The sequence below is a fragment of the Ctenocephalides felis genome, unplaced genomic scaffold (genome assembly GCF_003426905.1).
Source record: "Ctenocephalides felis isolate EL2017-DRISC unplaced genomic scaffold, ASM342690v1 CF-g0.4_SCAFFOLD_03571, whole genome shotgun sequence".
NCBI lineage: Eukaryota > Metazoa > Arthropoda > Insecta > Siphonaptera > Pulicidae > Ctenocephalides > Ctenocephalides felis.
This window is the reverse complement of record NW_020539725.1, coordinates 64,830,560-64,848,129: the sequence shown is the minus strand read 5'-3', so window position 1 is coordinate 64,848,129 and position 17,570 is coordinate 64,830,560. Positions and strand designations below refer to the sequence as shown.

Genomic DNA, 17,570 nt, shown 5'->3' with positions numbered 1-17,570 from the left:
AGTCAAGTCGTTTCGGAGGAGTTTAAGGACGAACATACTAAAATCTATAAAGTCTTAACAGTGCAAGAATTTTCATTCAAAAGTGTGAAAATTTAAGGTTAAGAATCAAGTAAAAATCAAATGGTGGCTAAACTTGATTACGAAGTTTTATGAAAATCGGTCAAGCCGTTTCGAAGGAGTATTGGGTCTAACATACTAAAATCGCTAGTATTAGAATTTTTTAAAGTATTTTTTCCCGATCCTGAATACACCACTAGTAAAAAGTCTTAACAATGCAAGAATTATTATTTATGTGTTGTGAATGGATTGCTAAATCGTATTTGGAGCTTAGTTCGATTTTTGCTACACTAACAGAATGTGTAAATAAGTTACAGTCCTAATTGGATGATGATGAGAATTGCAGAGGCGGATTTAAATAGATAAATGACACTTGTAATTGGAAATATTGAAAAAATAATTAATTTTTAGTAATAAATTAGTGGTCTTTAAGAAATTTTGCTGGAACTTTCTGTACTTGATGAATTTTAAATGTTTTGGAAATGGATTATTATAAATACTGTAAGTTTTATCAATTGTATTTCATAGACAAATTATAACAACTTATGAATTACCTGACCTTGATTAAATTAGACTTAAATGCAAGGACCTTATCTCACATTTCTAAAAATTATATATATATAGCCTATTAAAGCTTGTCTTCAATTTTACATAAAATTGAAAAAGTGCTCCGCCAAGTCACATTCTAAACAAACTTGTGAATATGATTATACCAGGTTGTAACTTAGACTGTGTCTAGGGATCTTCTTTGTTTTCTTCAATAATTTTCACAAAATCGAAAAAGTGCTCCTTTCAAGTCACATGCTAAATGCAATTGCGAATATATTTGTACTAGGTCGTAACTTGGACTGTGCCTATAGTAACTTCTTTTTTTTCTCAATAATTTACACAAAATTGACAATTTGCTCACATTCTAAACGCCCTTGCAAATATATTTGTACTAGGTTGTACCTTAGATTGTGTCTTGATTGGCTGTTTTTCTCACTTTTTTCAATAATTTCATTTTTTTAAATAATTTTTACAAAATTGTAAAAGTGCTCCTCTAAAGTCACATTCTAAACGCTCTTGCAAATATATTTGTACCAGGTTGTAACTTAAATTGTGCCTATACGGGCTGTTTTTCACTTTTATTCACTAATTTTCACAAAATTGGAAAAGTGTTGCTTTGAAGTCAGATTGCAATTGTGCAATTGTGAATATATTTGTACTATATTGTAACTTAGACTGTGCCTAGACAGGCTGTTTTTTTTTCAATAAATTTCACAAAATGGGAAATTTTTTCCTTTAAAGTCACAATCTAAACGCTCTTGCAAATATATTTGTACTAGGCTGTAACTTAGACTGTGCTTATTCGGGCTCTTCTCCATTTTTTCCAAAAACCTCCACAAAATTAAAAAAATTCTAGTTCGATTTTTACGATTCCACTATTCATTTCTACTACTTCCACTGAACACAAATAAATATTAACATTTAAAAAAAACATTTATTTACATTTTTTCCCTTAATTCGCCTCTGCACTTCAGCATACTCATTTACTTAGCAATCTAGACATTCGCTATCCTTATCACTCTCTCGTAAACGGAAAGAGATACGAGATTGCTATACGTATAGCTATCCCTATCACTCTCTTGTTGGCGGAAAGAGAGGCAAGATTGTGTGTACATATATAGTGTGGTGAATAAATACAAGTCTATATTTGTAAAATGATACTTTTAAAAGGGTCTCTGGTTATGTAGTTTACTCAAAATAAATTTTGCACACTTATTAAAAAATGGTAAAATGAAACTAGTGGTTTGTGGCATCGTGCCTTAAGGCAAATTGCTGGAACTTCCCGTACAATAATGGAATACTCGAGGAATTTTAAATATTTTCCTTTAGATTATTATAAATACTGTAACTTTCGTTTTTAGTATTTTATATACAAAATATAATAGTATTAGATAAATTGGACGACCAGGTTTATATATGTTTACATAAAAAGTAAATAAACAAAACTTGATCAAGCGGAGTTGGAGTCGAAGGACCTTATCTCATATTTATAGGAATTACATAAACTGCAGTGCAAAGTTATGATTATTTTTTTAAATATATATGTGAGCTTTAGAATTTTAGCTAGAATTAAAGAATTTAAAGTCAGAATCATTTTAATACCTAATTTTTTTTTAAGGAAATCAAAAAAAAAATATTTAAATTTAAATAATAAAATATTATTTCATATTTTTTTATTTTTAAAAGAATCAAAGAATATTTAATATTTAATACTTCTCACAAGTTTTTTAAAACAATTAATTTTTTTTTTAAATTTTGGAATCTTTCATCAAACTACAAAAAAAAAATTCTTTGGGCCCCAAACACACTTTTAATTTCTGAAATTAATTTTCAAAATGATAAATTTGATAATTGACATTTATGAAATTTTATTTATTTAAGAAGTATATAAAAAAACACCATATTTACATCCAGAACCCACAAATCACGAAGAATAAGCCTAGTAACACTAATTTAGAATTTTTTTGTAATATTTTGTACCAAATTATAAAAATGCTCTCGTAAAGTCACATTCTGAACGCTCTTACAAATATATTTGTACCAGGTTGTGACTTAGACTGTGCCTATACAGGCTCTTCTTTGTTTTCTTCGATAAAAAATTTGCAAAATTATAAATTTGCTCCTTTCAAGTCACATTCTAGACGCCCTTGCAAATGTGTCTGTACTAGGCTGTAACTTAGACTGTGCCTAGACAGATAGGCTGCATTTTTGGAAAAAGGATTTTTTCAATAATTATCACAAAATTGGGCATTTGTACTTTTAAAGTATTTTTGATAATTAAAAAATATTTCTTGGGAATTAGAAAAAAATATTTAAAATTAAATATAAAAAAATATCTATTAAGTTCTGAAAAAATCAAAAAATAATTAATATTTAATACTTCTCACAAGTTTCCTGACTCTTTAAATCTCATAATCGCTTAAAACAAATGTTTATCTAGGTCGTTCTTTTGTATAAACAAGTGTCAAAATATTTTTATGCAATTTTTGCAATTTTTCCCTGAGTAAACTATCACCCAGCCCTCTCTCTATTTGTGTACTAGATAAGGCAACAAATTTAAATCTAACATCGGTCAGTGACAAAGCAACAATGCAAGAGTCAACTACAAATTCCACTACGACCAGTAGATCGAAAAAACGTCGAAATCGACGCAAATGTCGAAAAATCGACACGTCGAACATCGAAGACGACCAAGAAGATAGTGGTGACACCACTAAAAAATCACATGATGCAGTAGAAAATTCAGTTAGTGATGAAACAAATTGTGATTTAGTTTTAAGTAGTGATGGGAATGGATCTAGGCCTAGACGCAAATGTCAAAAAATCGACACGTCGAACATCGAAGAGGATCAAGAAGATAGTGGTGACATCACTAAGAAATCACATGATGAGATAGAAAATTCAGTTAGTGTAAATGATTTATCTGTGAATGATAAAACAAATTGTGATTTAGTTTTAAGTAGTGATGGGAATGGATTTAGGCCTATATCGGATTTTTTTAGTGATGGGAATAGATCTAGGCCTTTGTCGGATTTTGTGAGTGATGATATTCCGACGACTTTGGTGAAATTGACTGGTGGTGTTGTCATCACAGATTTGGATGATGATTGTGTGATTTTAGGTGAGATTGATATAGGTAGTGATGAGAAACTTAATAGGACTAGTTGTGAAAGTTTAGGCCAAGTGTGTAGTGTTAGTACAATAGTGATACCCGAAACAAGTGTTCAAAAAAGTGAATCCGAAAACGAACTGTCTACCTTCAAAGACTATTTACTATCCAAAACTTCAGAACAATACCGTGTAGATTCCCCAGATTTGCCCAAGCAAAAACTAGCAACCAAGAAGAGTCGGAGTTTGGATGAAGACGACACAGGTTTTAAAATTACAGAAGCAATTTCCAGCGACTCCGTCAACGCACCTTCAGAATGCCAAGCAGTGATCTCCGAAGTCGATTCTGAGGTCGAATGGGAAACTGCAGAAGAACTTGACGTCGAAGAAGAAAACAGCACTCTGGATCTACAAGATTTGTCCGACACATGCGACTCCGAGGTCCTAATCAGCGACTTCCAAATGGAAAATTTTGATGTCCTACCAGTAGAAATCACTGACTTCAAGACCGCCGAAGACGATGGTAAAAATAAAACCGATGCTTTGAACGAAATGCGTATCCGACGTGCCCGTAAACGTGCAGCCTTGGAGTCCCACTTTTTACCCCAATTGACAAACCCAAGATATTTAGACGTCATCCAGGAAGAAAGTGAAAGCAGTGGCAGCAAACGCAATAGTACCGACTTTTTGGATTTCATGCGCACCAACGACGAGTACGACTTGGATGATGATGTTTTTGAAGACCCTGATTCCTACAAAGCCAGATACAAAGGTCCTCAGGAGGTAATGCGTAATTGGACGTGCGGTAAATTTTTAAACCGTGAAACTGGTGAAATGATGCTTGTCCGGGGCCAAGATAGTGCCAACGAGTGCTTGTTGCTAGGCACAAAACTTGTGGACACTGAGGCACCTACATCAATATGCAGCGACTGGGTTAAAACTAACTTGCAGGAAAGTTTTGATGAGGCTCCTGAGGTCGTGTATTTGGAGGAAACACCTTCAAGCAGCACTGGAAGTGTCAACGATGATGTAGATGATAGTGGGGGGCGCTTTAGCCCCGAGTTTGATATTGAAAATGTTGATTTGGTGTTGAGGGGGTACGATGCCCTCACACGCAAAGCCCTGGCAGAAAACAAGATGACTGATGAGAAAGGAGACAAGGACAAAATTTGTACTGACTATGATGAGAAAGGAGACAAGGACAAAATTTGTACTGATTATGATGAGAAAGGAGACAAGGACAAAATTTGTATCGATTACGATGAGACAGGTAACGGTGTAGATAAAATAACTTTATTACCTGACAGTGAAGGATCTTCCCGTTGTTCCTCTCGTGCAACATGCGTACCACGCATGCAAAGTCTCGAAGAAGAGTTCACGGATCAACCAAATGATTGTTTTGCAGGAGGAGTTCGACCATCATCCCTGAGGACTTTGTGTCTGCGGGCTATTGCTGCCCAACCTTACGGCGAGGACATTCTTCAAGAACTGGCGGAGGTTGCTCGGAACTTGGATATGAATACCCGGAAAGAGTGCAAAAGGTTTGTACGAGATGTTAAGGTTACAACACCACCTGTGGGCATGGGGAGACGATTGAGCACGGGATCGAAATCACCGCCCATTGGGGGTGAGGAGAGTTATCATAATTCTAGGAGACAGTCTGAGCCGGAGGAAAAGAATCTGATGGACTTAAAATCTCCAATGATAACTGATGATGAATGCACGCCGGAGGCATCCAGGGTGCCTTCAAGACCAGATTTCATAGATCTGGTTACCATTAAGTCTCCAACGTTAAAAAATACCAAAGATCAACAGTGGGTACTAGGAGTGCCTACTAAAAGCGATCCTGGTGTTTTAATGTGTCTATCCAAAAAGCAAACAGAAGTCAAAATTGAACCAAACTCTGCCGACGCAATTTTGGATTTGCACGAGAAGTATTTGGAACGTGTGACGTCTCCAGATTCTAGTGCCATACCTAGGCGCACCTTAGATCACAATGAGACTGCACGTGTTGAAAATTTATACAAATCCGAGATCATGAAAACTGAAAACAGTAAGAGTGATGGTACTGATGTGATGTTCAGGAAAACTTGGGAAGATCCTGAATACTCAGCTGATGACAGGACTAAAAGGTTGCTCAAGAATGAACTCCTGAGAACTTGCAAATCCAGTTGCTCGATACCTTACACGTTGGAACAAGACAATTCAAATGTCGACCAATCAAGTATTGACAGACTTCATAGGTTGTACAAAAGTGAACTACGTTTGGCACAACCCAACGAAACTCTTACCAAACGCAAAATATCATGTCCAAAAACCGATGATGCATCCTGGATCAAACTCTACGATGCCTCGAGTGACAAAAATTGCGAAGAAAGCATCACAAATCGTTTAACACAAGACAACAAAGGTTCCACTGTATCCTTAAACGAACCACAATCAACCACCAAACATCACGTTGACACCAGACGATTTTCTTTGCCAAAAGAGTTGCACGAGAAACAGATGCAGTACATTTTGGAAAAGGAGCGCCAAATCCAAAAGGAAATCGATGACTTGCAAAGGGAAAAGGAACTTTTGCATTTGGAGGAACTGGTTGCAAAAACTAGACAGAAGGCTGAAGATGCCAGGAGTAAAGGAGAGCCAGTTAAATCTGGAGCTGATAGACGTGGGAAGAATAGAATTTTTGATAGCAAATTCAAAGTTTTGGATGAAATTAGTGAGTTGGATGATTGTGTTGAACGTTTGGAGAGACTTGCTGAGGAAGCTAGGAAGGAGGATGGTGTCGAGGTTTGTCTAAAACCCAAGGTTTGTCCAAAACCCGAGGCTTGTTCAAAACCCGAGGCTTGTCCAAAACCCGAGGCTCGTCCAAAACCTTTGGGCGCCCACCAAAAATTATTTGATGAGTTGACCCCGCACCAACGTTTGATGAAGGAAATTGAGGATATTGAGAATTTGAAGTACCCACTGCCAAGAAGTATAGACCAAGATTTTTATGAACTCAAGGAAACCTCAGAGGAACCTGAACCGCCAAATCCTTTCAAGAAGTACTTTGACGAAGACTTTAACAGTTCAGAAATCATCAAGGAGATTTCAAAATTACCCAAGACAAATATTAGGAAAAGTTATTCGCACCAAGATATTTCCCATACGAGCAAACTGGTTGGCACCAAAAGTGCACCAAACACACCACAAAAACAAACCAAAAAGTTAGACTTGATATCACCAGAAGAGCATTTACGTAACCAAATGTACTCCGAATACATGTCTAAAGTGGCTGAACGTGAAAATCGTAAACACCTACACGTCATAAAGTTATCCAAACACCACCAAGAATTAGAACATACTGAAACCCAATTGAAAGCCAAGATTGAGATCAACATGTCTGCACAAATCGAGAACGAGTTTATGGAAAAAGTTAGGAAACGTTGTGACAAATTTGGTCTCCAAAACACTGATGATGAAGCCCAAGAAGACTTGGCACAATCTGTACCTAATTTAAAAGTTTTTGATGGTGTTGGTGTGGATATTTGTGATGGTAACAAGTTGCCTAAACATTTGCTGGAGTTTGCAGAACTGGGGACAGATGACGAATCACAAAATTTGGTATGCGCTCACGAGCAACTCACGGTAAACCAAAGGGTTGCTCCTAAAAAGCCTAAAAGCAAATTTACTGAGGTTTTGGAGTTCCAAAATTTGATGTCCGACGTGTCCGATGAAGAGGCGTCTAAACTTTTCGATCTTCTGGTCAAGGAAGAAAAACAAAAAAAGTACCAGGATGTTGAGGATATTCCTGAAGCCATCAGGAAGGAAGAGGAGCGTTTGGTGAAAGTTGTCCACCAGGATGTTGAAAATATTCCTGAAGCTATCAGGAAGGAAAAGGAGCATTTGGTGAAAGTTGTCAGGAAAGAAGAGCAGAAATTGGTGGACGTTGTCCATCACGATGTTGAAGATATTCCTGAAGCCATCAAAAAGGAAGAGAAGCATTTGATGGATGTTAATGGTGAGTCAAGACTTATCAGAATGAGATATTTTGGAATCGTGGCTTTTGTTGCTGTGGTTTTGGGATGGAAACTTGCTAAAAATGCCTTGAAATAACATTCTAATTTGATGTGCAACGTTTTTTTGGATGTGATGTCTCTGTGAGATATTAAAATGACTAACAGTTTTTTTGTGGAAAAACTTATATAATCAAGAATATTTTTTTGAGTTTCTTGTTGTTTTTGTCAGTGAAGTATTGTTTTTTTGTATAAGTTTGTCTTGATATTAAACTATTATTATTATTATTTTATATATAAGAATTTAGTTATTACTAAATTTAACTAAATTTAACTTAATTTATTAGTTTAATACTTAATTAAGTATTAGTTTATCAAAAGGAATGATATTTTTGTTCTAGTTGTTTTTGTTGCTGTTGATATTAACATTAACATTGTTGTATTCAATGTGATATTAGTTCTAATAAATCTTAGAGACTGAATTGAAGAGATTTTGTTTGCGTTTTTAAAATAACTTTATTTATCTAAAATTAGAAATAATTGAGAATGAAACCTCTTTGCATATCTTTACGTTTCAGAGGTTTCTGAACATTTTGGCATACCTTAGAAAAATTTTATGTGTGTATGGATGTATGTTTTAATACAGTTTTACAAAAACAAAAGCTTTATAAATATACAGGTTTATAACTACACAGGCTTCACAAATGGATAGGTTTTTAAATAGCCAGGTTTATAAATGGACAGGTTGTTAAATGGACAGGTTTGTAAACAGACAGGTATTTGTAGATACAGGTTTATAAATAGATAGTTTTATAAATACACATACAGGTTTATAAGTAGACAGACAGGTTTGTAAATCGCCAGGTAGGTTTATGAACGAACAGGCAGGCTTGTAAATCGCCAGGCAGGTTTATAAATGTACAGACAAGTTTGTAAATTGACAGGCAGTTTTTTATGGTTTATAAATAAGCAGACAGGTTTATAAATGGACAGACAGGTTTATAAATAGGCAGACAGATTTATAATTAGACAGATAGACAGGCAGAACGGTATTTATCGAGGCAGACAGGAATTTATACAGACAGGTATTAAAATAGACATGAATTTATATATTCAAATTCATGTATTCAAATAAACAGATATTGAAATAGACAGGTATTGAAAGAGCCAGGTATTGAAATAGACAGGTATTGAAATAGACAGGTATTGAAATAGACAGGTATTGAAATAGACAGGTATTGAAATAGACAGGTATTGAAATAGACAGGCATTGAAATAGACAGGCATTGAAATAGACAGGTATTGAAATAGACAGGTATTGAAATAGACAGGTATTGAAATAGACAGGTATTGAAATAGACAGGCATTGAAATAGACAGGTATTGAAATAGACAGGTATTGAAACAGACAGGAATTGAAACAGACAGGCATTGAAACAGATAGGTATTGAAATAGATAGGTATTGAAATAGACAGGAATTGAAACAGACAGGAATTGAAACAGACAGGAATTGAAATAGACAGGTAGGAAATAGAGAGATAAATAGTTTGACATTTAGTCAAGTATACTCATAGACTGATAGATAAGTAGACAGGTAAAAGTTACCTAAAAGAAGTGTATACAATCTGGTAAATGGTAGAATGATAGACAGGCTGACAATTAGCAGACAGGCTGACAGGTAAGCAAATAGAAATTTAGACGGGTAGACAAGTACACAGGTAGAGAATTATCTAAATAGCGTAAACATATACATAGATAGGTTGGTCGAAAGGTTGACAGATACGACAATAGACAATTTGACAGATGCAAATATAGAATGGTAGGCATATAAAAAGCAAATAAAAAAAATAAACATTTTGTTAATTTTCTTAGAAATGTATCTTAATTCTGAAAATATTTAATTGTGAATTTGTTATGTTATCAAATGTTTATTACCTATATCTAATCTAAACGATTCCAAGGTCTTCGCGTCTTTACTTTGCCGATGATAGATTATGTTCAAACAAATTTCCATGATTGTAAAAATTGTATAAAAAAGTAAAACTTATCAATACTGACAAAAAACGATTGCTGATTTTAAATCCTAAAACATATGGAAAAAAATTATAAAAATTAATTATGGTTTGTACTAAAATTTCATTTTTAATATTTGAACAAAAATGTACAACTATTAAAAAAAATCTTAAATTAGTAATATGAATTCATAAGACGTTCATTAATTAGTAGATAAATTTTTATTCACATTTGCTAAAATTTAATATCATTATTAATATATCTATATTAATTTTCTTAACTTAAATTTGTTACTTCTTGTGTCTTCATACATTTCTGAAAAAATCATTTGTCTATGTGCCTTTGTTCAAAAATATTTAAAAAAATCCTATGATCTATTTCTATTTTATCATGTGACGTTTTTGTGTAAACGTATCTTTTTGTACATTTTTTTAAAATGAGAAATTATTGTTTAAATTTTTATTAAATATTAGTGACAATAAGGAAAATTATACACGAGCACAAGGTCAAAATATCTGGTACAGTGCCCTCGAAATTGCCTTTGGAAAACAAACCAAAAAAAATTTTTGGTGATAGAGATTTGGGACTTTTGGAAGAAATTAGCAGGTCTTTAGTTCTTGCTGGAGATTTTTTGGCTAAACGTGGTATGATAATAATTTATTTTAACCTTATAATAAATATCCAAAAAAGCAAAAATCATTAGTATAATAATTGTAATAAATAATTTATTTAGGTAAAGTTGTTTGAGGAAATATTTTTTTACATACACTCTGATTTACATTTTTAATTTGTCTCGTTTGCAAAATATTTTGGAAAACTAAAGTTAATTTTTTGGAAACTATACTTCTAAATTTATTATTATGTTTTTTTTTTAAATTTCCAAAATATTAGAAACATTTTGTGATATGCAACTAAAACAACTTTAAAAAACACTTTTAAATTAAATTAAAGGATCTCTTCCATATAAATTTCTATTATGGTGTTCCTTAAGGTTAGACACTTGGACCACATTTTTCCTTACTACTGCTGTTTTTTTTTATAAAATTGTATATGATCGATCTATGTATGTTTGTGTGTATGTTTATTTTTTGTATGTATATATGTTTGTTTGCATTATCAAAGCTCTAACGATTTAGTACGATTGAATCAGATTATTAGCTAATGGCTCCACGCACGATCCATTTTACTATAAATAGCTACAGCCCACACGATATATTAAAATTACAACGATTCAAAAAGGATATACGCATTATGTATATATATATATATATATAATATATATATATATATATATTTGTGTATAATGCAAACCGCAAAGTTTATATTTGGATTTTTAAACTAGCTATAAAGCTTAAATTCATAATGGATTATAAAGTCAATTGCTATTTATTGTCCAGATTTTTTTAGTAACTAGGTGTAAGTGGTATTTTGCCTTAAGGCAAGTTACAGTTGCCTAACTAACTATATTAAATAGTTATTAAAATATACAGTAAAAACGTTAGTTTAAAGTATATTATTTCATCATGAATGAATAAGAATTCACATTAAAGAAATTTTCAAATTAAAATTTTGGTACACATACATATTTTGTCTAATTTTGGTGTCAAACGATTCAGAACAACCTGAAACGTCTAAAAAGCTTTCTTTGGAAAATTCAGAAAAACTGAATTTGAATTTAGTGTGACCAATTTACCAAAACATTTGAGTTATGATAAAAAAAAAATGATAGAGAAAAATGAGTCCAGGGTTCTATCCAAACTTCGGACAGCTTGATATCAAGCAGAATTGTATCAAATTCAGGTGGTAGATATCAAATAAAAACTTCAATTGCAAGTGAAAATTTGATGCAATTTCATAAATGAACTAATTTAATATTTTATAAAAACCATAACAAAGTGGGCTAGTACAAACTAGTTTCTGGTTTTATCTCATCCTCGGGCATCAAGCAGTGTGATATCAAATGATCACTTTAGGTCGTAGATCTCAAATATAAACGATTATTTAATAACAATATACATCAGACATATATATCTGACATGGCGATTAACATGTTAATTTTAGATAGAAATATTTTCGTGTATTTTCAAAAAACAATATTTTCAAAAAAACATAAGTCTACAAAATAAAATATATCAATCAGTTTTTCCTTTGGTCTAATAGGCCTAATAAATCCAATCAGCGTCAACTCAAAATATACATCTGAACAGACGAAATTTTGTAACAACATACATACAGGCGGACAGGTATAGGTTTCAGTGGTGGCCAAGGATTTTTTTTGGAATAAAGTTTGTATGACAATGTTTGTCCGGAATGTACTCGTAAACTACTGAACCGATTTTAAATTTTATTGGCTTATTGTGTATCCAACTTAGGTTATAGGGTATATTAAAAATTACAGTTTATATTAGTAATATCAAAATTTTAAAAATTTCATTTAATTTTGACACAGAGAGAGAAATATAGAGAAAGAGGGAGCGAGAAAGCAAGATTAGGATTGTATCACGATGTTTGTCCTGGATGTACTCCTAAACTACTGAACCGATTTTTAATTTTATTGGCTCATTGTATACATTTGTATCCAACTTAGGTTATAGGGTATATTAAAAATTACAGTTTATATTAGAAATATCAAAATTTTAAAAATTTCATTTAATTTTGACACAGAGGGAGAAAGATACACAGAGAAAGAAAGAGAGAAAGATTGTGTGACGATGTTTGTTCTAGATGTACTCCTAAACTACTGAACTGATTTTATTTTTTTTGGCTCATTGTGTGCATTTATGTTCAACTTAGGTTATAGGCTATAATAAAAATCTTAGTTTATATTAGAAATATTAAAATTTTACAAATTTTGAATAATTTGACAGTAATAAAAAAAACACTATGAATTGAGTTGCCAATGTTTCTAGAAACAGATAAAATGATTTATGATTACATTTTGTTTACAGTGTTCATTCAAGTACAACAAAGTCCTTGAAATACTACTACTAATTTCGAAAAAACACATTGACAGTTTTAAAAATCAAATATTTTTGATAAGAAACAAATATTTCTGAAAGATGCAAAGACAAAAAAATTGATAGTAAGGCTAAATGCCACATACATCTAGTTTTCTAATTACACGTGACCCTAAGGTTGTGGTACCAGTGGTAAATACTATCCGTCCTATATATTGGACAATATTTCTAGTAACACATAAAAAAGTCGCAGACTCAGTCGCCAGAAATATCGTTCTTGACACTTTGCCAAAACTGTTATTCATACTTTACGAACGAAACAAGGCTAATGTTATGCAATAATTTATATTACACACACATACACACACACACACACACACATATATATATATATATATATATATATATATATATATATAATTTTCCCAATATAGCATTCATCACAGTTATAGCAATTGATTTTATATCTAGAATAATTTTATATATACAGATATTTAGTTGTAGCAACTTTCCTTAATTTTTTTTAAACAATAATGAAAATTTTGGCCATATATAAGGTCACCATATTTTGGCGTCACGTGAAAAATTTACCTGGACGCCGCTAGAGGCGCTAGTGGCCGTAGCATTACATAGATTATTTTTTATACTTTTTATATACAAATCTTTTAGAAAAATTGCAAGTGAACAGGAGTTTTCTCGAACCGTTATTATGTTTGTTGCCCAAATTGCCCAATATAGAAATACAAATAGGAACATAAAACCGTTTTATGTCCTACGATATTTTACATGATGCCTCGTTCGTCTTTTATTGACTGAGACCTTGAATTCAAATAAAGCGCCGTTTTATGATCTCTTCCGGTGTTATACTGAATACCCAAATCGTTTTATGATACTCGATTTCAAAATTCATGTTTTGGTATAACTCGTAAAAGATTCGTAGAAATATTAAACTCAAAATAATGCACTTGAAGTAGGAAAGACCTTAATAATCTAGATTAGGATTTGAGTGTCACGGTTGTAGGAAATCAGAAATTAAGGTAACAGATTTGTCTTGAGAAATTTATTAAGCTACAGAAGGATATAATGTTTGTTTTCACTAAAAACAGATCCTACTAATTGTCTAAGATCAACTTGTTTTTTTTTTCAAAAGAGCGGTCATTCGATTAATAATAAAATTGGGCCTAAGGTATGAAGGAATTTTAAATTAACTAATTCATCCTCATAAAGACTAGGCAAGACTTGAAAGAATAAATGTGTTCAGAAAACATAGTTTTAAATTTTTTATCGTTGCTTGAATTCCAAATAAGTAATTCATCCTCCAGAATTCATACATCAATAGTAAACTTTTCCCAATATAACATCAATTACAATCATTACAATTCATTTTGTAAACTAAATCACAGAAATGTTCTGTTCAGGATTTAAAAAAAGAAAATTAAATCTACTATCAAAATTAAATACTTTCTTGTAAAACTCAATTAAATTTTTTTCTCTTAAAAGAAAAATGTTATGGCAAGGCCATGTTACGCCCCAACTTACATACATTATGTTGCCGAATCATACTTAATACTGTCTAAATGTTATTAAAAAGAACTTTCCATACAAATTCGTTCTAAATATTGACTAAAGCCATGTGGTTGCTGTGCATTCAGGCGTTTTACACATAAACTGCAACGTCACTCGTATGTTATGGAGCTGAGTCAGAAAGACTCTGTTATCTAAGATCGTTTTTTTTGGCATTTGTGCGATTTCTAAATTTTTTATCAATTCGTCTTTCAGTATTCATTCATCCGTAGTAAACTTTTCCCAATATAACATCAATTGCAATCATTACAATTCATTTTGTAAACTAAATTACAGAAATGTTCTATTCAGGATTTAAAAACAGAAAATTAAATCTACTATCAAAATTATAACTTTCTTGTAAAAATCAATTATAATTTTTTTGCATGACAGAAAAATGTTATGGCAAGGCCATGTTACGCTCCAACTTTGATACATTTTGCTGCCAAATCAGATTGAATACTGTCAAAATGTCATGTATTTGATGTGTATTCAGGCGTTTTACACGCAAACTGCAACGTCACTCGTATGTTATGAAGCTGAGTCAGAAAGAACATGTTATCTAAGATCGTTTTTTGACATTTGTACGGTTTCTTGGTTAGGTTTATATATTTTTATGTCATGTATTTGTTGTGCATTCAGGCGTTTTACACACAAACTGCAACGTCACCCGTATGTTATGAAGCTGAGTCAGAAAGACCCTGTTATCTAATCGATTTTTTTTTATTTGTACGGTTTCTAGGTTTAGGTTTGCTATCTGACAATCTAAAAAATACGCCTGACCGCACAGAACCACAATGGCGTTTTTGTCAATATTTTGAACGAATTTGTATGGAAAGTTCTTCATAACACCGCCTTTGCCATAACATTGGTGTAAATACGGCAGAATCGATCTCCTTAAACTATTTAGAATGTTGAAAATGAAAAGCAAATTAACTAATTCATACCTATAAAGACATAAGTAGTGAATTTTTTCCAATATAAACATTAATTACAATCATTACAATTGATTTTGTCAACCGAATCAACAAATATGTTCATGATTTTAGAAGAGAAAACTAAATCGATTAACAAATTTGAACACTTTTTTGTTAAAATCATGTAAACAAATAAAATATTATAAAGATAAATTTGGAAGAATCACTACAAAACTTACCAATAATATTTTTATTCTCTTTGTTTTTCTACATTTCAACTTTTACAAAACTTACCTATAATGTTTTTATTCTGTTGTTTTTTTCTAAAATTTGACTTTTTTAGCAGATGCGTTAGCTATTTTATGTATTTTGTTCCAAAGGAATTTAAATTAGCTAATTTTAGTGCTAATACATGATTTATAATTAAATCTTGGACTGAACTGTGTTGGTTACGTCAATAATGCGTTTATGATTTAGGCGTGGGCGTATATTTTGGACAGGATCCAAAATCCAAAATCATAGTCTTGTTTTTACCAATATTAAAAATTCGTTAATTTATTATAGATACTCGTATTAAACAAATTTCACCAGCATCTTAGGGATTAAATTTGACTCTCAAGATGTTTTCTATCAATGTATTAAATATCTCCTTTATACTGGTCCTATCTTGAACAAATTCAAGATAGGACTTAATACTATCTATTACCAAATTAGAAGTAATCCATCATAATATTTTAAAACACGTGCAACTCTTATGCAACCGATGCAACTGCAACTGCAACTGCAACGACCATCAGATATCATCAGATGTCATCAGATGTCATGGATGATACATGACACACACATTACGACTTCCAAATCAATTAGAAGAAACGGTGCACTGAATTAAATTAGATATAGTGATGTCATTTTTGGGAGGAGATTTGTTCTTGGCCGAAATTAAAATAGATTCATGAGGTAGTAAAATAATTTGATTTTAGTTAATTATCTGAATTGAAAGGAATAGTCGTATCCAGATTTTACTTTTAGGTTTTGAATATTTTTGACAAATTTTGAAAATTGATGATCGTGGTTGTAGTTTATATTTATGTTAACTCAGATACTCATTTTATGGAAACAATTTTGCATAAACAAATTTCGAGGTTACTATTTTTTTATAAACTAGCTGTAAGTGGAATTCTGTCTTGAGGCAATTATGGCATCGTGCCTTGAGGCAAATTGCTGGAACTTCCCGCACCGTAACGAAATGATCGAGGAATATTGAATGTTTTCAAATAGATTATTATAAATATAGTAACATTGTCTAATATTTATAAGAATTATATAAACCGAATTGCAGAGTTGAAATTATTTCTAAAGTATATTAGAACTATAGTCAGAATTAAAAATAAAATCTGAAATATTTTCGATATACAAAATACTACAAAAAAAAAAAAAAAAAAAAAAAAAAAAAAGGAACAAAATTTTATTTTCCAAAATCAATTATTTTGTTAAGACAAGCAGAAAGTTCTTTGAATCATTTAAATCGGACGCTTAGTTCTCTCAAAAACTGCCATTTTTACATATTTAGCTCCGTATCTTCGAAATGGCTGGGCCTGCCTTTGCCAAAAACTAATAAACACTTCTCCCAATCATTACTAATTGAATGTTTTTTAGATCATTCAAATCGGATACTCCGTTCGCTCAAAATTCGATTTCTATTTTTTGCACTCTTTGCTCCGTATCTCCGAAACGGCTGGACCTGCCTTAGCCAAAAACTAATCAGCTCTTTTCCCAATCAATAGGAATCGAATGTTTTTTGAACCATTCAAATCGGTTGATCCGTGCGCCCTAAAACGTGACTGGAAATTTGTATCCACACATACATACACACACACACACACACACACACACACACACACACACATCCATTTTTTCTGAGGTATGCCAAAACGTTCAGAAACCTTCAAAACGTCGAGAAATGTAAAAATTTTCAATTCCGATTTTCGGCCCATTACAATAACTTACCCTACGGGAAGTTAAAAATTACCGATTTCTTTTTGGGGGCGAAGTTTATTTTATCCAGAAAATCCGTTTTGCTGATTTCATGTTTTCTCGACATTTATTGACATTCTGAATTGAATGAGATAAACTATGAAGAAGTATATGTGAGTGTGTTTATGTGAGCTAATTTATATATACTAAAATATTATATTCGGTTTAATTATAAAAGAACATCAAATTTTTGAAATTTGGAATGTTTTTGAAATTTTACTGGCCAATTTGTTTATTACCCAATTCTGCACAAGAAGTTTCATTTCAAAAATTTTGTAAATAAATAGCAATACTCCTCGACCTTCAATCTCAAGAAGTTTTACTTTAAAAAGTTTGCGAAAAATATTTATTTATTCATAAATAATTTTAATAAA

At 31.9% G+C, this 17,570-nt stretch overlaps 1 protein-coding gene across 1 annotated transcript in view; it reads left to right on the top strand.

The window, feature by feature from the left end:
- LOC113386502 overlaps positions 1–7,812 on the top strand; it is a 98,430-nt gene extending 90,618 nt beyond the window's left edge. Inside the window, exon 7 of the mRNA XM_026624282.1 lies at positions 3,149–7,812. Coding sequence (XP_026480067.1) covers positions 3,149–7,812 — 4,664 coding nt within the window. The remainder of the gene's footprint in view (positions 1–3,148) is intronic.
- The last annotated feature ends 9,758 nt before the right edge of the window (positions 7,813–17,570 follow it).